General features: G+C 33.0%; 1 protein-coding gene across 3 annotated transcripts in view; it reads right to left on the reverse strand.

Annotated features, from left to right (window-relative positions):
• Positions 1-22,362, reverse strand: part of LOC145249629 (uncharacterized) — a 245,894-nt gene that overhangs the window by 28,300 nt on the left and 195,232 nt on the right. For all 3 annotated transcript variants that reach the window (XM_080111376.1, XM_080111375.1, XM_080111377.1), the window contains exon 2: positions 21,098-21,395. In XM_080111376.1, the coding sequence (XP_079967502.1) occupies positions 21,098-21,395 (298 nt within the window). The remainder of the gene's footprint in view (positions 1-21,097; positions 21,396-22,362) is intronic.

Genomic DNA, 22,362 nt, shown 5'->3' on the forward strand with positions numbered 1-22,362 from the left:
ATTTACGTTTAGACTCCTAAAGAAACCAGGTGTCAAAAAAAACAAACAAACAAAAAAAAAACTGTTGCAGTTTCTCCTCGACGCAAGTAGGTGAAAAGGGTCGGTTGGTGGGCGTTAGAGCTTAGAGTATATAGCTGTCTGGCTTTCGATAATTTTGGCCAGTGGTTGCAAATTTAATGAACTTTGCATGTCTCTACTTAATCTCGTGCTGGGTAAGGTATTTTGGAAGAATAAATAAGAAGATTGTCGCAGTCCTTGTGTGTAACTCAACGCGAGGAATTTATACAAGAAGGTCGTCTTTTCAATTGACAAGTTCACCAAAAGTTAAAGTAAAAACAAAAACACTTTACTTGAACCAAGTGAACAACAACCGAAGAAAAAAAAAAACTAAAAACTAAAAAGCAAAATTGTAATCAAGATGGTAAAATGTTCTGAAGCCGTCGGGCGAATCTATTTTCAAGTGGTGAAGAGGAACGACGAGAAAGCAAATAATAAGCGGACATCTCACCTAAGACTACCCACTGCCTGCAGTAAATTAGCAAAGAATAGGAGAATGATTCTTAAATTGTCTTTTTCTACAAAGTGGGGTTTTGAATTCTCACAAGTCTCATACACTAACAAGAACATAAGTCATTCGTGAGACTACACACCTTTGTCTGATAAAGTAAGGATGGACCAGAATTTTTATCTGAGCTTCATCTTTCTATATTGTATGGCGTATTCTCGAACTTATACAATAGAAACATTGATAACAAGTCTGCGATGAATAGAAACAAAGTTATTGCCAAAAGTGTGATTTTCACCTTCTGAGCATGATTTTGACCTTGATCTTTGACCTCGGCATTCCAACATTAAATTGGTTTTGAATTAGACTGATATTTTGGTAACGTTTGGTAACCATTGGTAAATCAATGTTTTTATTTGTATTTTATGTATGGAAGTGAAAGATTCAAAGAAAATGCAGAGAGGAAAGGATAAATTGTAAATATCGTGTTTTCTTTCTAAATTATAACTGAAAAACTCGACCCACCCCAAAAGAAATATGTTCTACACTTCCCTTAAAGATGCACTTATGGATTCGGAAATACTTTATCTTCCTCGTTTAATTTTACATAAGAATATATTTTTACATTTTATGTACGTTTTCTACCATTTTTTCTAGGGAGTACACACACATACACATAGTCATTGAGTCATATATAGAGAGGTTAGCAAACACCTCTGTAGTTTCTCTGAAATCACTGATAATCCCTGTTCATCCCTGTCCTGTACGTCATAACATTAACATTAATTCGATTCTTATTTTTTAACTTCAACCATTTTCAGTTTTAATGCTATAAATAAAATAAAATGTCGTTTTTGCTATTTATGAATGCCCGCAATATTAACCCATTGTTTATGAATGTCACACAATATTAACACAAAAAACATCAATTACAAATAAAAGTAACCATTTAATCCCTCGTAAAATTTTGCTCGATAAAATTTGTTTGATCTTAGTATAAAGTTTTGTTTTCGATTGCATTCCTGGACAGATAAGTAGCACTCATGCAGTATAGAAGTACAAAAACACTGATTAAAAAAAGAATGAGGGAGCTACCAATTAATGGCCGACTATAATCTACTGATGTGTGAGTAAATGTGCCTTCTTTTCCTTTTCATTTTACTTCAATAGAAATTCCCATAATTCAAGAGGCCGTTTCCTGTGTCTCAAACTTTATATCTATATGCGATACATAGATATTCGAATGATCCACTGCAGTTCTCCTTTACGTTTTACACGTTGAAAAGAACATTAAAGTTTCTCTCGCCAATTGAACAGTTAACTATGCTATAATATATCTTTCTTGTGGGGTCTTGGTCTTCGAGAAGAGACAAATTCTTCGTACGTATAATCCAGTATGGAATCTTATTTGTACCTTATTTTAAATATTTAGGGTTTACTTGTAGGTGGAAGTATCATCGTGTAAGATTGTCCTAACAACAGAGAAACCTTCGGCACTCAAGACAGCGTTTAATGGGCATTCAAATCTCTCCAACAAGCATATCAAATGTACTTTACAAATGTATTTGATTAAATATACCTTAAGAATATGTGTAATGAAACGCGCGTTACAAATGTGCGTTACAATTGTGCGTTACAAATGTGTCTAACAATTTTGTTGTTTCATTTTACTTCATCGAAGTTTTCAGAAATCAGAGGACCCTCTTCTTGGAGTTAATATTTGATCTCTATATGATTAGATCCATAGATATTCGAGTATTCCATTAAATTTCTCATTTACATCTCAAACACTGAGTTAGTAAAACAGTTGAGAACATAATTTCTCCCTCTTGATCGACCATTCATTATATGTTATAGTATATCTTTTTGTGGTCTGTTGGTTTTACCAGATTCCAGGACAAGAATTCATCTAGTCTGGTGAAATATCCCGCTTCTTGCTATTATTTGAGGTAACATCACTTGGGGGAGGTGCAATATTTCTTGAAAAAGTCAGTGTGAGTTAGCTATATTAAAGAGATCTTATTTGGGTCGCTAATACTATGCCATTTTGAATATTTAGTCAGGATTTACTTGTATGTGAAAATATCCTAATGCCCTTAAAACCCCTTGCATTGAGAGACCTTAGACACCCGAGAATAGTGTCTAGTAGGCATTCAAGTTTTCTCTAGTGGGCTTATAAATCTATGCGATCAACTGTGCCTTACGAATGTGCATTATCATTTTTTTTTTGCGGATTATCAAAAGAGGCTACTTAGTTAAAGTATTTATGTAATATTTGTTATGTTATATTTATTTCAGTTTATAAAACACGCATCTAGTTAATAATCTTTTAGATTTTCGTGAAATTCGAACTCACGCATTGAGATCATACCTATTCCTTTTTATCAAGCAATCAGATATTTATATTTGCGTACAGACACACTCTCAAAACATCATGACTTTATATATATACTAGCAGTTCAGCCCGGCTTTGCTTGGGCCCTATGTACTGTTCATATCTTTATGTGCATATATATATATATATATATATATATATATATATATATATCAAAACAATTTGACTCATGTCCAGGTAACCTACATCTAAATTTCAAGTGACCCAAAATTGGCGGAGGAGTTTGGTAGAGTCTGCAAGGGTCAACTCTTTCGACTTTGACCTCTTGCCAGCCAAATTTTCGCCCCAAAACAGATAAAAAGCTTGCTGTATATTTGAATATCCTTTATGTAAAATTTCAAATGTTTAGACCCAAAATTGGCCGAATAGTTTGCTAGAGTCTATAAATGACAAATCTTTTGAGCTTTGACCTCTTAGCAGCCAAATTTTCGGCCAAAAACCGTTTAAAAAGCTTGGCTTATGTCTGCACACACTTTATGTAAAATTTCAAATGTTTAAACCAAGAATTGGCTGAATAATTTGTTAGGGACCTCAGAGGTAATTTTTTTTTAAATTTGACCTCTTAACGTCTATTGTTCTGGGCTCAAATCAAATTAAAAAGTTGTCCAAATAACCTACATCTAAAATTTCTAGTGTTTAGACTCAAAATTGGCGGAGGAGTTTGGTAGAATTTTCAAAGGTCAAATCGTTGAACTTTAACCCCTTAACAGCCAAATTTCTGCCCGAAAACCGATTGCAAAGATTTTCCCAAATCTCAGTACCCTGTATATCAAATCTCGAGTCTGTGGACTTAAAATTGACAGAGTTATTGCGTAGGAAAATATATACAGACACACACAGAGACACAGACACGTTCACTTTTATATATATAATAGACTAGCATTTCAGCCCGGCGTTGCCCGGGTGTTTGGAGGTGTTTGTTGAGCAAACAACAACAAAAAAAAAAGCGGTCAATTTTTTTAACTTTGACCCCTATTATGACCCCTTAACATTTATTGTTTTGGGCTAAAATTAATTTATTAAATTTTCGATCCATGTCCAAGGAACCTATATCTAAAATTTCTAGTGTTTAGACTCAAAATTGTCGGAGGAGTTTGGTAGAGTTCTCAAAGGTCAAATCGTTGAACTTTGACCCTTTAACAGCCAAATTTCCGGCCGAAAAAGGACCACAAAGATTTTCTCAAATCTCAGTACCCTGTATATCAAATTTCGAGTCTTTAGACTAAAAATTGACATAGTTATTGCGTAGGGAAATGTACACACGCAGACACGTTCACTTTTATAGATATATAGATATATAAAGTCATGTTTTGAGAGTGTATCTGTCCGTATATATATATATATATATATATATATATATATATATATATATATATATATATATATATATATATATATATATTACAATTTTAATATTATTTTAATAATGTACATATTTTTATTTTTCATTTTTAAATTCCTCGGTATTGCTTGGAAATGCGAGGGCGAAACCGGCCAGCTGACTCCCTTCTTTATTTTTCTTTCCTATTCTTTCCCCACACTTTTTTTAAAACGTGTTTTACGTAATTTACTTTTAATCATGGATTATAAAAGTTTTCCCTTCATAATTGCAATATTTAAATTTTGTACAATATATATATATATATATATATATATGTGTGTGTGTGTGTGTGTGTGTGTGTGTGTGTGTGTGTGTGTGTGTGTATCACAAAAGTTAGTACACCCCTCACATTTCTTCAAATATTTAAGCATATCTCTTCATGGGACAACACTGAAAAAATGATTTTTTGACACTATGAAAAGTAGTCTGTCTGCAGCATATAATTCCCCCCCCCAAAAAAAATAACTCAATATAGCCATATAAGCTAAATCTCAAAAGTGAGTACGAAAAGTTGTCAATATTAACATACAAAATGTTAACTCTCAATATTTTGTGTGGCTATCATCATTATCCAAAACTGTCTTTACCCTCCTTGGCATGAAGTTTACCAGAGATCCACATGTAGCCACTGGAATGCTCTTCCACTCGTGGAGCTGGCGTATATTTGAGACTTTTGCACACCTCCACCTTCTGCTTGGCCAGTCCATCACCTTTACCCTCAGCCTCTTCAGTAAAACAGTGGTTGCCTTGGATGTGCATTTTAGATCATTGTTATACTGGAACACTGCTCTGCAACCCCGTTTCTAGAGGGAGGGGATCATGCTCTGCTGCAGTATTTGATAGTACATGTTAGAGTTCATGTTTCCTTCAATGAAATGTAACTCTCCAATACCTGCAGCACTCATGCAGCCCCAGATCATAACATTCCCACCACATTGCTTGACTGTAGGTATGACACACTTATTTTTGTACTTCTCGCCTGGTTGCCGCCACACATGCTTAAGGCCATCAGAACCAAACAAATTAAATTAAATCAAATCTCATCAGACCATCGAACATGGTTCCAGTAATCTATGCGCTTTGTTGATATGTCTTCAGCAAACTGCTGGCTTTCTTGTGTATTGCCTTCAGAAGAGGCTTTCTCCTGGGGTGACAGCCATGCACACCAATTTGATGTCGTGTGTGGCATTTAGTCTGAACACTAACAGGCTGAGCCTCAACTTTTTTAATCTCGGCAGCAAAGCTAACAGCCGATTTTTTCAAAAAAAAAAAAAAAAAAAAAAAAGCATGTGCGCTCAGCTTCTTTGAGCGACCTAGTTGAGGCTTGTTCTGAGTGGACCTTGCTTTTTTAAAATGCTGAATGATCTTAGCCACTGTGCCGCAGCTCAGTTTCAAGGCGTTAGCAATTTCTTGTAGCCTTGGCCATCTTTATCTAGTGCAACAATACGTTTTTTAAAATCCTCAGAGAGTTCTTTGCCATGTTATGCAATGTTGGAACTTTCAGTGACTGGTAAGAGAGAGTGTGAAAACTGCACTACAAATTTGAATACACCTGCTTCCTATGAACACATGGCATAGTTACACTAATGAGTCACATGACATTTTGGAGGTGAAAAAAAATCAGTACTCAATTTAGACATTTAGGGGTGTAGTTTTATAGGATTGTATTCACTTTTTAGGGGTGTAGTTTCTTAGGGGTGTGCTCACTTTTGCTGCCAGGGATTTAGGTTTTAATGGCTATATTTTGAGTTATTTTGAGGGGGAAATAAATTAACTCTGTTATATATGCTGCAGACAGACTACTTTTTTATTGTGTCAAAAAATCATCTTTTCAGTTTTGTCCCGTGAAATGTGAGGGGTGTACTCACTTTTGTGATACACTGTATATAGAATATGAATGTCTCTTAAGTCGACGACGAATACAGAATTCTATTTATAATGTTTACAGTAGAACCCCGGGATACGACATTAAAAATTAGTAACAAAATACAGTACAGTATATATTACACATGTATATAATCATATAACATTATAAATAACACCGCAAGGCGGGGAAATTTCCGTAACCAGGAGCCGGGAAAACATCGTATTCCACATCGTAACCTAAAAAAAAAAACGTATCCTAAGGCCACCGTATCCCGGGATTCTAATGTACTTCGATTTGGGAATAAATCGATTTTAAAACTGGTACAATCTAATTTTATGTTAGACAGTGACACTAGAAACTTTTTTTTTTTTTTTTTTTGTGATCGGACGATTTCAATTTTTAAATGGGTATGGAAGCTTAAGTGCAAGTTTATATATCTATTGTGCAAGGTTAACCGTTTCGACACCAATGTTTGCACAAGTTAAGAAGTTGACGTAAGAGGTTAATTTGTGTGTCACATTATTTAATTGCAGTTCATTTTGTACGAAGAAGATAAACAAACAGGCAGATTTCATCTATGACATTCGGCGCAATAAAGCAGTAAAAGAATTCGGCGTCAAAACAGCTAAAATTTTGTTAATGTTTTGTCGCCAATTTCACTGCAACATAACTCATTAAAATGAACACAATCTGCTCTAAAATCGGACGTAATCTGTTTCAGTGGCAATTTATCATTTGATATTTGTACAGTAAAAACATCAGCAATGATTGGTGAGAAAGTGACGTAATACTGGACCACCGTGACACGTATGGAAATTATACACTGACATCCGAACCATGGCCAAACCCCAAAGAAGTATAATCTGATATGCGAAAAAATGCTGTAGGAGCTGTATGATTTTGATTATCATATGTATCGAGTAGGGCTACTCGGCGTTGCCCGGGTGTATTAATTTCAGTACATTATGTAAATTACAGAAAAAAATAAAAGTAAAACAATATCTTTTTTTTTTCATACCAAACAAACTTGGATGTAAGGTGCTATAATTTGAAATCATATCTACTGGGGACTATGTGAGAATATGAGCGAGATATCTGTTCACATTACATTTAAACTTCTGCATATTAGTACAATCATGGAAGCAGGAAACAGGGAAAGCATTCCAAATGATACAGCAGTCTGAAGGAAGAAGCTATTAGAGTAGAAAGCTTTCCAGCATCTAGGGAACCGTAAAGTGAAGGGGTGGAATTTTACTGCAAGACGTGCTTATCAGGTGTATGTTCGTCGATTGGATATAAGTGCAAAGAGTTCATCAAAGCACATTCCATTAAAGTACTTGTAAAATAGACATATGGATGCAAAATGACGATAATGGGTCGGAGGTTGGAGTTTGGTTGATACTGCAGGACCTATTAGATTGTAGACTCTTTTTTGAACCGTGTCTAAGAGTGAGAGACTAGTGGAAGATGCAACAGTCCAGATGTGGCACCAATCTGCCTATTATTGTAATTTAAACTGATTAAGTTCAGTTGGGACTTACAAGAAGAGTAAAACTACCTATGCCTCGGCCAGGGTTCGAACTCAAAACTATGTCTGCAAATACGGCAACCTAACTGATTGGGTCACATGAGAAAATGGTGACACTATTTAACTACATAAACCAGAACGGATATTAACTGCATGTGACACTGACCAAGTATGGCAGACCAATTTCAGATTCAGATTAGTTTTCTTTTTTTTTCCGAAATTAATCTATATACATATTGTTTTCGATTATGATTATTGCAATCATACACTTTTTACCTATAGCTTAAATACTTTATCAGTTACTAGCGGGGGTACCCGGCGTTGCCCGAGTGTTTGTTTCCGGGACGGGGGGGGGAGTTTTAAAAAATGTTATGGTAGGTAAGTAGGAAGGATCAAACCCGGAGTCATGAGTAAAAGTAGGAAAATAAAGTGTGAAAAAAAAAAAAAAAAAACACATCTGCAACGTTAACAGTTCGGCCACCAAGAAAAGTCCATTCCAGTTGTTTAGGAAAAAAACAAAAAAAACAAAAAACGACTACGGTAGGTCGGCGCGAACGTGAAAATATAATGTGAATTGTCCAGCACGCTAACCACTACGCCACAGAGCACTGCAGCTTAGTTTAGTGATTTTAAATAACTTCACATGAAAGAACTACGAAGCCAAACCGGTGTTCTCTTCTCAACTGTTCCTTGTGAACGATCCCCAAACGGTGTTAAGTGGTGACAGGGGGAGGAGGAATTTATTAGAGAGAAAATATTTTACCACTTCCATTGATCTTAACCGATTTTGGCCGTGACTTCTCAACAGAAAAAGTATAGAAATCTAAGATTATCGAGGAATTTGAGAAATAATAAGCTTATAACACACCTCAGATATTGTTCTGCCGTTTGTGCATATTATATTTGCATGAAATATCTTGATTTTTAATCCTATTAATGTCAAAATCAGACGGGAAAAAATGAGTTCATTTTATTTATATAGAAGAAGATAGATATAGAAAGATTATCAGTTACTAGCGGGGGTACCCGGCGTTGCCCGAGTGTTTGTTTCCGGGACGGGGGGGGAGTTTTAAAAAATGTTATGGTAGGTAAGTAGGAAGGATCAAACCCGGAGTCATGAGTAAAAGTAGGAAAATAAAGTGTGAAAAAAAAAAAAAAACACATCTGCAACGTTAACAGTTCGGCCACCAAGAAAAGTCCATTCCAGTTGTTTAGGAAAAAAACAAAAAAAACAAAAAACGACTACGGTAGGTCGGCGCGAACGTGAAAATATAATGTGAATTGTCCAGCACGCTAACCACTACGCCACAGAGCACTGCAGCTTAGTTTAGTGATTTTAAATAACTTCACATGAAAGAACTACGAAGCCAAACCGGTGTTCTCTTCTCAACTGTTCCTTGTGAACGATCCCCAAACGGTGTTAAGTGGTGACAGGGGGAGGAGGAATTTATTAGAGAGAAAATATTTTACCACTTCCATTGATCTTAACCGATTTTGGCCGTGACTTCTCAACAGAAAAAGTATAGAAATCTAAGATTATCGAGGAATTTGAGAAATAATAAGCTTATAACACACCTCAGATATTGTTCTGCCGTTTGTGCATATTATATTTGCATGAAATATCTTGATTTTTAATCCTATTAATGTCAAAATCAGACGGGAAAAAATGAGTTCATTTTATTTATATAGAAGAAGATAGATATAGAAAGATTATCAGTTACTAGCGGGGGTACCCGGCGTTGCCCGAGTGTTTGTTTCCGGGACGGGGGGGGGAGTTTTAAAAAATGTTATGGTAGGTAAGTAGGAAGGATCAAACCCGGAGTCATGAGTAAAAGTAGGAAAATAAAGTGTGAAAAAAAAAAAAAAACACATCTGCAACGTTAACAGTTCGGCCACCAAGAAAAGTCCATTCCAGTTGTTTAGGAAAAAAACAAAAAAAAACAAAAAACGACTACGGTAGGTCGGCGCGAACGTGAAAATATAATGTGAATTGTCCAGCACGCTAACCACTACGCCACAGAGCACTGCAGCTTAGTTTAGTGATTTTAAATAACTTCACATGAAAGAACTACGAAGCCAAACCGGTGTTCTCTTCTCAACTGTTCCTTGTGAACGATCCCCAAACGGTGTTAAGTGGTGACAGGGGGAGGAGGAATTTATTAGAGAGAAAATATTTTACCACTTCCATTGATCTTAACCGATTTTGGCCGTGACTTCTCAACAGAAAAAGTATAGAAATCTAAGATTATCGAGGAATTTGAGAAATAATAAGCTTATAACACACCTCAGATATTGTTCTGCCGTTTGTGCATATTATATTTGCATGAAATATCTTGATTTTTAATCCTATTAATGTCAAAATCAGACGGGAAAAAATGAGTTCATTTTATTTATATAGAATAGAATAGATAGAATAGATAGAAGAAGATAGAATAGATAGAAGAAGATAGATAGAATAGAAGAAGATAGATAGAAGATAGAGAAGAAGAAGAGAGAGAAGAGAAGATGATATAATGTAAATAGCTAAAATAAGTAATTATTAGAAACGTTTTGTGAAGGAGTCTATTTAAATTAACAAATGAAAACATTTAACACATGATTTACTTTCGGTGAATATGGAAAAATTGTTTGCTATTAAATATGTTCACGGTGCTATTGATGACAACTGAAGAACTTTTGAGCGTGAGTGTAAAAGCTCCCCAATTTCTTTATTTCTGCCTAATCAAATATAAAATATATGTTAATTAAATATTAAACTATTCAAATCGATCGAGGCTAAATGTTTTTATTAAAACAAAACAAAACAAGGAGATATATTTGCTTTATATCACTGACAAAACATTTAATTATGTAACTTGTATTTAAAAAAGCTAATAATTACCAAGTGTTGTAACGTGGCTCGTAACATTTGACTTCCGTTCACCCGGTGACATAAAAGAAGGTGCGCAGAGCACGCGAGAGTCTGCGCACTCCATTAACATAAACGTGTAGCTAACACCTATATATTTATAGATATAAATTTTCTAATATAATATAAATATAAATACATCTCGTTTTTTGTAATTAATAAAGTAGTTATCTACATTTTCTCTGCCTTATCTTTCTTTTTCGTGTGACGAGGGAAAATCAAAATAGACGTAAATACGACGAATACATTTAGTACAAAGAATATATATATATATATATATATATATATATATATATATATATATATATATATATATATATATATATATACCATATGTATATGTATTATTTTTACTTTTTTTCGTCCCCAAACAAAGCATATTACCACCGAAGCGTTAAAGGCTACTGTGAAATGAACCAGATTTATAGGTGGGTTGGTGAACTGAGAGGAGTCTATAGGTGAAAACATCACCATTTAAATAATTTAAATAACTGTAATACTCTTTCCACATAACTTTCCCCCCAAATCCATTATTACATATACAATCAAAATGTCGTCATTAGCTCCACATGCCAATTCTAAACACCCATCATACACCCACACCATACACTCTCTGTCTGTCTGTCTGTCTGTCTGTCTCTCTCTCTCTCTCTCTCTCTCTATATATATATATATATATATATATATATATATATATATATATGTATGCAAAATATATTAACTATAAAAACAAATAAAATATTAAATTTGAATAATATACATATAAAAAGATATAATAAATAAGAAATAAACAAAATAAATAATATTGCACAAATTAAAATATGAAAATCTTATATAAAAACAAAGACAATCTTCCAAGTATACGTAGAACCCATCTCTAATCAGCTACGCCAGTATAACCCCAAATTATACATTCAAATTTGATATATTATGGAAGAATAAAAGACCATCACAATCCCTATTTTTCACATCACCATACGTCACCACTCGAAAATAAACAATCTCATAATCGCAACAAAAACCTTGAATCAGCCATTATTATTATTATTGTTATTATTATTATTATTATTATTATTATTATTATTATTATTATTATTATTAGTAGTAGTAGTAGTAGTATTTATTTATTTATTTAAAAAATATTTTTGAAAATATCGATGTTTGCGATTTGTCAACCGGCGGTCCGCAAAGATAAGAATTCAATAACGAAATGAACAAAATCAAAAAAAAACTTTTTTTAAAAAACTTCTTTTTTTTTGTTGTTGTTGTTATTTTTGTTGTTATATTTTAGAAAAATACAACAACAACAACAACAACAACAACAACAACAACAACAGCGACAGAAGTTTAAAAAAAAGTTTGTTTTGATTTTGTTCATTTCGTTATTGAATTCTTATCTTTGCGGACCGCCGGTTGACAACTCATAAACATCGATATTTTCAAAAAGGCAACAACATAACAACAGCAGCAACAAAAGGTTTCGCTTGTATAGCCATATTCAAGATTTACCAAAGATTATTACTCCATGAAATGAGTACAAAAAAGCAAAATATGATTGAGAACAGCCAACGACAGTAAGGTCAACATTAAGGATTTGTGTTTGAGAACAACCTGCGGTGTTCCCTGCAGTCTGAGTAACAAGTCTCCCCAGATTTCCAGTAATCTAAACATATTTCGATAACATTTGGAACTTGGATGGCAACGTAGAATATGGTGGGACAAAAGTGTCACGATGACCAAGCAATTGGAACATAATCGTCCGGATTTGGTCGTCATTGACAATGTCTCAAAAAAGTGGCAAATTGTATACTTTTTAGTACCTTGGGACAGGAATGTGAGAGAGGAGAACGAGAAGTGGAGCAATTATGCTCGATTGGCATTGGAGATAATTCGTATACACGGAGTTAAATACAAATAATTCCGGTCGTAGTTGGTACGATAGATGCAATATCAAGTTGTCTAGAAAGACATTTAAAAAAACACGAATCCCCGATGCTTTGGGCGGCCTTCAGACATTTACTATTATAGGTACCACCAATATCCTTAGGAAAACCCTCCATCTTTGAAACACTTGGTTTGGAAACAGGATTGAGGGAAAATCCTCTGACAATGAATCCCATCTTTTTTCAGGGAGACGTTGGTAAACGAAATCAGAATTATTATTATATCTTTCCCTTGTTTTATGTTTATAGGTTTATAATTTTCAAATTAGCCATAAACATTATCAGTATCGCGGTTTGATCTATTTCCCAAGAGGTGAGCAGATATTTTAGAAAGGTTCTGCTTTCATTATACACCTGAACTAGTCCACAAATTTCGTAAATCATGTTAACAAGAGATACAATGCATATAAAAAAAACGCACATAAAACAAAAATAAAAACTAATAAAAACGGCCAGACAGCTCTTTACGAACTCGGATTTTCGGAAATTGTTAGTGATCAAATACCTTTGAACAAACACACCTAAAAAATACAGTAAAAAATTCGCCCATAAAAATAAAATTTAAATCAAATAAATAGAAAAAAGATAAAACTCCTTAAACTCGAGGTACCCGGCTAATGAACGATGCTAAAGATTCGATGGTTCCTTACCCAGAAGAGACATGTACAAACCGATCAAACCCCGATACAGAAAACGGATACAAAAGTAGAGTTTAAAAATATTTTTTAAATAAAATATTTGATTGACTTTGTTAATGGATCACCGCTTATCAAGGTCTGGTACCATTCAAGGATAAAGACTGCTGTCACGAGAAGATTAGAAATAGAGGGTGGAATGAACATAGTCGATGGAAAGCCCATTTGAGTTTTGCCACAGGGAGACAGCGAGAGAGAGAGAGCGAGAGAGAGAGAGAGAGCGAGAGAGAGAGAGAGAGATGGGAGAAAAAGGAAAGTTCTTTGATGTGCTTTTGGCCAAACGACTTTTTTACCATAAGTGTTTCCATGTAGAGGCAGAAATTGGAGCTCAATCGAGCACCTACTATGAATATAAGAATAACGTAAAAAGACTAGTAACATTTTTTTCTGCGTGATAGAGAAGAGATCATCCCTCAGGACATAGAGAAACAGATACTGTACACTTTCGAGACAAAAAATAGTACACGTATATGACAGCAGTCTTAGGACAAAACTGGTTCTTATAAAAGTAGAGGATTACTCGGGAGTTAGGTGTTTTCTATAGTGGTAGAATGATTCAACAATTTTCCCAACAACCTTAGCAACAGATTTGACATTTGCGGTAAATTTCAGTCCTCAAAATTAACAGAGGAGGTGACTTCTCATAGGATAGAACTATTTATTTCGAGTGGGGATGAGTGAGGACTCGAAAGTTTGTGGCGAAAAGGTGGAAGCTTTTTTTTTTAGAAGTATACAAAGTAACAAGCAAGTTCTTCCTTAATGGCACTACATACTCCAAGTCGGAGGAAAGAGTAAAAAAAATCTTGGTCATCAATATTCTTTAAAATGCTTCAATGGATAGATGTGTCATCTGCATATGCAACAAATGATCTCAGAATATGAGTTGGAGGATCATTTATGAAGATCATAAGAAGGTTGGGCCCAAAACTCATTTTTAGAGAACGGCGAGATTGAGGCTGACAACTTTTATAGACCTATATGAGAAAGGATTTGATGTTTGAGAGGACATTTCTGGATATTCTATAGCTAAAAAGTTTGCAGACGCAATTTACTCATGCCGCAGAGGAAACTGATCAATCTATACGGTTAAAAAGAAATTATATATAAATAATATCAGCTACCAAGAAGGCTCTATTTGTTTTTCGAAGAGTCTTGCTTTATTATATAGATCACACGCGAGCGCGAGCGCACACACACACACACACACACACACACACACACACACACACACACACACACACACACACACACACATATAATTTTCTTATAAGTGGATTGCAAGAGAATTTCCCCGTAAAAATGTTTTAATGAAATTAATAACATTCTTAGCATATTTCAATTATTTTTAATTAATATTCGACAAACTGAACAATTTCTAAGTTTACCTGGCCTTTGGGCCGAGATCACAGTGTAGTATTTGTTCTTCAGATGCTGCACTTCAATTTCTTGTTCTCTGTCAGTGGAGAAGTCATTCACGACTGAGACAAATTTTAATTTTTGTTCCTTTTCTCCACGTTAAAAAACGACCCTGGTGTCTAACTCTGTCCCGTGGGGAGGCATTGTAAATAGGAACTATATTTTTGTAGTTTTCGTCTTAGCAGGATATATTTTTGATTTTCTTCAAAAAGTTTGATATTCGACCCAATAAAATGTGTCAAATCAGAAAACTACTTGTGTCATGAAGTTAATAAAAGTTTATACTTTTTTATGCAAGGGATGTAAGCAAAAAATTGAAATGACAGTCAAAATAATTAAAAAATCCACTGTTTTATTAAAAACTGTTGATATTGGAATTCAAAATTCAACAGTTGGAAGATCAAAAATGTGCAGACTTTAAAAAAAAATAAATATACCTAGTTATTAAAATGTTCTAAAAGGATATTAGTCATCTTAGAATTTATGTGACATATTTTATTCATCAGGAAGGCACAGGTGTACAACTATTTGGCTGTGGATGTGTTATAATAACGTAGGAAATAATTTTTCCAAGTAAAAATAGGAAGGCGAAAAATTCTAGAAATACATAAGGAATTCAAGCTGACATGTTCGAGAAGTTGTACTACAGATAGGAAATCCAATGAGAACGAAGAGAATAAAATGATCAAATTTGTCTCTTTGGCTGACGATGTGAACATATTCATACGTCTTTTTCAACGCTCTTCTTTTGCACCTCAAAGAACGAGGAAGACTAACGAATCAATTGTATTGTTATAAAAACAAATAAGGTATTTGTAAAAGAAAAAAAAAACTCAACAAGAGAATTATATGGACACCAAGAGTAAAATAATTGTTGGTGTTTTGTTTTTAATTTGACAATTACAGCCGCCATGAACTGATTTTGAAAATCTCTTCATTAATTAAGGAAACCATAGACATTATTATAAAAAATTATTTGCAATAACCTGAATAGCAACCAACCCCAATGCTCTTCATAAATATTATTGGCTTTGACTACAAAAGTCCCTTTTTACGATTATGATGGAGACACAAAAAAGATAGAGTAACGCTGAGTTCTGTGCTAGGTCTCACATTCAGTAATTATGTATATATATATATATATATATATATATATATATATATTCAGTAATTATATATATATATATATATACATGTATATAGCTTAGAGAAAATAAAATATAATAAATCCCCACCAATCTGCTTACCTTATGTTGACAACATCCTAATTGCAGAATAACTCATTACTTAAATTGACCCATCATTTAAACATAAACAATACAAACCCTTGAATTTATATTAACAATAATGGATTCTCTACATCAGCTTATATTAAAAAAACAACAAAAAAACTATAATTCTTGTACTATTAATTATCTAAGTGGATGTTCCTTCGGATACAAAATAGCCCTACTAACTCAAGATAAATTAATTTCCTCCTCCCCAACTATTTTACAACGTGAACTTATCAATAGCAAACATACATAATGGCTTCCCTAACTACATTACTCACAAAAAGATAGTCAATTTTAGAATAATATCCATCGAAAGAGTACATAATTCAACCATTCACCAAGTACATACATAAAACTATTTTATAGAAACCAAATACACAATAACTATAGAATACATGAAAAGATATTAAAATATAATTAATAAAAAATATATATCCTATAAACTACAATATAAAAATAAAACTAATTATTTTCTACAATAAATTTAGAACGTCGGACCTTATTATTACTAATAACTTTTCCCCTTCGACTACAGTTTTGGATAAGACAAACTTTGTATATGAGTTTAAATGCCCATTGGGAGACTGTGCCTCTGACAGTGAAGGAAAAAAAAACATATACATAAGCTTGACTACAACGACCTTCACAAGAAGGTTAATTATGTATCTTTCTGAAAACAGCACCATTGCCAAACACTTTACTGGCCAACTATCTTGTCTCTACCTTCAATTAAAAAAACTTTTAGTAGAAAATATTTTTTTTACAAGGTGGGTCACCACTTATCAAGGCCCAGAAGCCACTCAGGGATAAGGGTTATTGCATGTACAGTACGTTAGTGTGGAGATTTAATAAAGTGTCTACTTAAGGAGGCGGTTCATCAGGAATTTGTTTACGTTGGACTTGAAGACATCCAGGTTGTAGTCAGGTGGGAAGCAGTCAGACGGAACAGAGTTCCACAGGCGTGCGGTTCTAAGAAAGAAGCTTTGTTCATGGAATCTACGTTTTGATTTAGGCACAGATAAAGAGTGGGAAAAATTTTTGACAGTGGTTTCAGCTAGACGGGTGTTTTTCGTAAAAAATTGGCTTGGAGGGACCAGAGATTGGAGCTCAGACGAGCACCTGCCATGGAAATAACGATAAAACAAAGATAGACTCGCAACGTCTCTCGTATATACTACCAAGAAACATACGCTTCATATACTATAAACATCATTTCTTAAAACTAAAAATAGAATAATTTTAACAACATATGCCTTTAAAATGCCTTTGAAATGATATAAATAATTAACGTATTTAATAACAAATAATTTAGTGAAGAGGAAAAACACTTCTATAAATATCACATAATCAATTCGGTATTAATTTTCCCTGACGATGGATCCAGACGGATCCGAAAGTACTCGAGTCAGCAGTGACATTATGGCAACTAAATCAAGCAATTCTTGCCTGAAGCAAGAAAATTAATGAGATAGGAAAGGATCTAAATTAAAACATATAGACAGGAGTTGTCTGTGTTATTTAATATATATATATAAATATGAATATATGAAGTTTTATATATATAAATATGAAGTTATATATATATATAAATATGAATATATGAAGTTTTAAAGCAATATATATATGAGAATATATGAAGTTTTAAAGCAATATATATATAAGAATATATGAAGTTTTAAAGCAATATATATATATATATATATATATATATATATATATATAATATCATTCAAACACTACCGTGTTTGAATATATGGTTAAGTGGCAGTTTTAGTCACTTAGAATTGCTTTAAAACTTCACCACTCACTCATTTTTCGACCAAATTTCAAACAATTATTACAGTTTATATATTCTCAGCTATATTGTGAAATTTTTTCAATTAATTTTCGTTCAGTAAAACAAAAGTTATAATGAATTTCCTGGTGTCCAAAATCGTAAAAATGTGTAAGGCGGTGAGCGACACTTTTTATGACTGGTTTCCATAGCAACTACGTCGCTTCAGCGACTACTGTTGCTACTAATTCACTGCTGTCTCGAAAAAAGAAGTAACAAGTGAAACAGAGAGAATGAAAGCACGAAAGGGAGATAATTGTGGGATGTTATTGAAAGCAGACGAGTGCCGTACATTGATATTACATATGTGTTTATGGAGGACAATAAAATAAGACTGAAATTAAACAAAGAACAAATTAATTTATTGGAAGCCTGCAAAATTCATGGATTACAATAGAAAAATGCTAGCATGAAAAGTAATATGGTTAAACTGAAACATGGAAAAGTAAAGGACAAGTTGTTAAAACTGGAAAAGAAAAGGGCAAGATATTCTAGAAAAAAATATAGTAAACTTATAACTTAAAATATTGCAGCATTAAGATTTTTTTAAATATTCAATTTATAGTATTATATAATAAATTCTTAATGCTGCAATATTTAAAGTTATAAATTTATTACATTTTTCCTAGAATATCTTGTCCTTTTCTTTTCCAGTTTTAACAACTAGTCCTTTACTTTTCTATGTTTAAGCTTAACCATATTACTTTTCAGGCTCGCATTTTTTTATTGTTTAATAACACACGCACACACACACACACACACACCACACACACACCACACATACACACACACGCACATATATATATATGACTACTTCATTTAATCACATAAATTAATATACGAAAGTATAAATTTATGCGTAGACTTTAAGTATTTACTTCAACAGTGCTCAATACGTAGGTAGAGCTAGGTAGTAAGTTATAAAATATGTATGGCAATTAAGCTACACAGAATATTCCACGTTTCATCCGCGTTAGGATTCATCAGGCTTATGCGAGGATTTTGCGGTTGTCTCGCATTTTTATACGCACCGCCTAATGAAAAAAATTAGGCATAAAAGTAGACGTACTGGCTAACATAAAAATAACAAACTTCTTCGACGTCACGTTAGATTTAGATAAAAACACATATGAACCCTACTTAAAAGATAACGCTAATCTAATATACGTAAACCCTAAGCCCAATCACCCACCGTCAATTATAAAACAGATTCCTAACTCGATCGTAAGTAAACTCAGCAATAACTCAAGCGATGAAAATATATTCAACAGGTTAACCAATATCTATGAAACAGTCCTAAAAATAGTGGTTACAAAAATATTGATATCAAATATAAGCAACGAAACACCAATAACTATAATAAAATTAAAAATAGAAGAAAAAGAAATATAATCTGGTATACGGCGCCATACAATCAAATGTTAAAAACAAAACTTGGCAAGAAATATCTAGATCTTATCGAAAAACACTTCCCCGCAACCAACCCCTAACACAAAATTTTCAATAAAAATAACCTAAAGTTATCCTACAGCTGCTGCAAAAATTTAGAGATGATAATAATACATAATACATAATAACAAAATATTATATAAAACAATGAAACCAACAACAAAATAAACAATAAAAAAGTGGACACAATGACAACAATAAAACTAACACAAAGGACACATAGTAGTAATACACACAGTAGAAATAATAATAATAATAATAATAATAATAATAATAATAATAATAATAATAAACCAACTCCGGACAACGACAACCATAGTAGAAATAAAAATAAAAATACTAATAACGAACAAGATAAATGCAACTGCAGATACAGCACACTTTGCCCACTTCAAAATAAATGTCTAACAAAAAGCATAGTTTACCAGACCACAATATTTGCGAAAGAAAACCCGAATAACAAGAAATATTACGTAGGTATACCTTCATTAGATTTGAAAACCCGATATTATGACCACAAAAGTACATTCAAAAATAAAAAACACCGAACGAAAACAACTATAACAAACAAATACTAGAAATTCAAAGAAAGCGGACGTTCGCCGGTAGTCGAATGGAAAATAGTAAGACAAGCATGTAGAGACCTGGACGACCCATGTAGATTATGCCTTCATGAAAAATTTGCTATCCTATACTTTAAAGAACCCCAACATCTATTAAACTGTAGGAGAGAAATAGCGAACAACTGTGTTCACAGGATAAACTTTATTCTAGGATAGTGATACAAAATAAGTTTAAAACTAACAATAACGATAGAAAATAAACAAATAAAATAAACATACATATACATAAATTATCATATATATATATATATATATATATATATATATATATATATATATATAAACTAACAGAAAAAACTCATTTAACCTAGATTTACTATCAGTCAGGACACTACATATCTACGCTCCCCGCTAAAATAGCACACACAAAGGAACGGGTGAACTGGAGGTCAACTGGGCCTTTATCCTGTAAGTACCTGCTCATTGGCTGATTAGAGGGGGTGCGATGGAAACTAGAAAGCTGATTGGCTAAGTAAAAACTCAATAGAAGGTGCACATATAAAAGCGCGAGACAACCACAAAATCATCGCATAGGCCTGATGAATCCTAGCGTCGATGAAATTCTGTATTGCTTAATTGCAATATATATTTTATAACGTACTATATATATATATATATATATATATATATATATATATATATATATATATATATATATATATAAATAAAATAAAAGGGTATTTTGAGAAAATCAATGGCTTAACTTCGAGATTATGTCCTATATTTATAAAAGAACTTCATTGCTATTTTAATAGTTCTTTATTACTAGTCCAATTTCCTTTGCTGCTCATTTCATCCTCTGTGCAGTCTTTGGTTTATTATATCGCTATATATATTTACCTGTATATGGTCCATTGTATGTCGTTTTTTAAAATAAGAAGGACCAACATTTACAGAGCGCTGACCCGGCCGCTCATATTGGCTATAATGACGCTCAAATCTTTTTCCCGAACCCTTCGGCTTTTCGGCTTTTATATTTTTTTGATGTAATAGTTTCATGCATTTATTAGCATGCGCAGTAACACAAGGTACATGTAAATGTTACCCTTGATCATTCTACAGGGATAGTGTTTATCTATCTATATGTAGAAATAACAGTGCAGATTGTATGCATTAGATGTTTATAATAAAATACAATGCATTTTTCAATATCCCATAACTTAAGAATCAAGGCTTATCTACACATATGGAACATAATCCTGAATGTATGCTTACCGATTTCCTAAACACACTGTATATAAAAGCATACACAAGAAAATATTTGTTAACATATACGAACTTTGTAAGCAGTCTCTTTGCTGACTCTCTTTCTGTTTAGAATTTGCGTTGACAGATGTTGGGGCAGAAATTGTCATTATGCCCTTGTTTCCGAAACTTTGGGTGATCGTATTGCAACCATGGGTACTGGTAGTCGTGGTGGTTTTAGTGATCTGCTCCTGGGACACGCCGATTGCCAAGCTGGAGAACATAAGCCCAGACGTCGATGTCACTGCTTTACGAACCCTAGTCGAGCATAACCCGAGGGAAGTATCCAGCTCGGAATTCAGCAAAATTAAGGCCTGGCTTGACGTAGGCATCTGCGAATAAAAATAAAAATTAAAAAAATATAAACAGGCAAAAAAAAAGTATAAAAACAAAACAGACAATTTTCATTCATGTATTCATTCCAAACAAGTTTTGAATTTATTACTAAAATTTAAAATTTTGGCAAAAAAAAAGATAGTTTTCTCAAAATACCCATGCATTTCAATAATGCATGTTTATGTTTTGTTTTTAAAAATGTCTATTATTTTGTTTTTCAAAAAAAAAAAAACGTCTATTTTGTTTTAAAAATAATGTCTATTTTATTTTTAGAAAAATGTCTATTTTGTTTAAAAATGTCTATTTTGTTAAAGAAAACTCTATTTTGTGTTAGAACACATTTCTTATATTTATTTTACTCCCAGAAACGTGTTACAAAGACTTTATATGCATGTTTATTAAAAATGAAATAATGTCTATTTTGTTTTAAACTAAGTTTCTTATATTTATTAAATTAAAAACAAACTTTCTCAACAACAACGAAAAACACACCCACATTAAAAAAATACACGCATTTATTTTCGATTGCATTTATCTGCCCCTGTTATGCACTCTCCCCATCTCCCAACTAAAAACCAAAAATAAAAATAGTGTCCAACTTTCTTTTCATTATGAATACGTTCTCATTTTCTGTAATGATCCTCTTTCACGATTTGTTTATAAAGAAAGCGACTATACTTTTTAGTTATAGTTTACATTTATGCGATTCAATCACACTGAAATTTGTTATGATTTATCAGTTTTAATGTTGTTTTTTGTAGTAACATACGCAGAGGCTATTTGATGATGGCTTTCGGTAAACTGGTTTTTATAATAAGGTTTATTTTGGTTAAGTAATATTTTCGGCACTTTTACAGAACCGAGTTGTTTTTTAAATTTTTTTTATTTTAATCATAATAACACCCTTAATTAATCATAACTCAAGATTTAGTTCGGTAAAGTTGGTTTAGTTCAGTTCAGATT

The sequence above is a fragment of the Euprymna scolopes genome, chromosome 28, assembly GCF_053919585.1.
Source record: "Euprymna scolopes isolate OS-2025 chromosome 28, ASM5391958v1, whole genome shotgun sequence".
NCBI classification, from domain to species: domain Eukaryota; kingdom Metazoa; phylum Mollusca; class Cephalopoda; order Sepiida; family Sepiolidae; genus Euprymna; species Euprymna scolopes.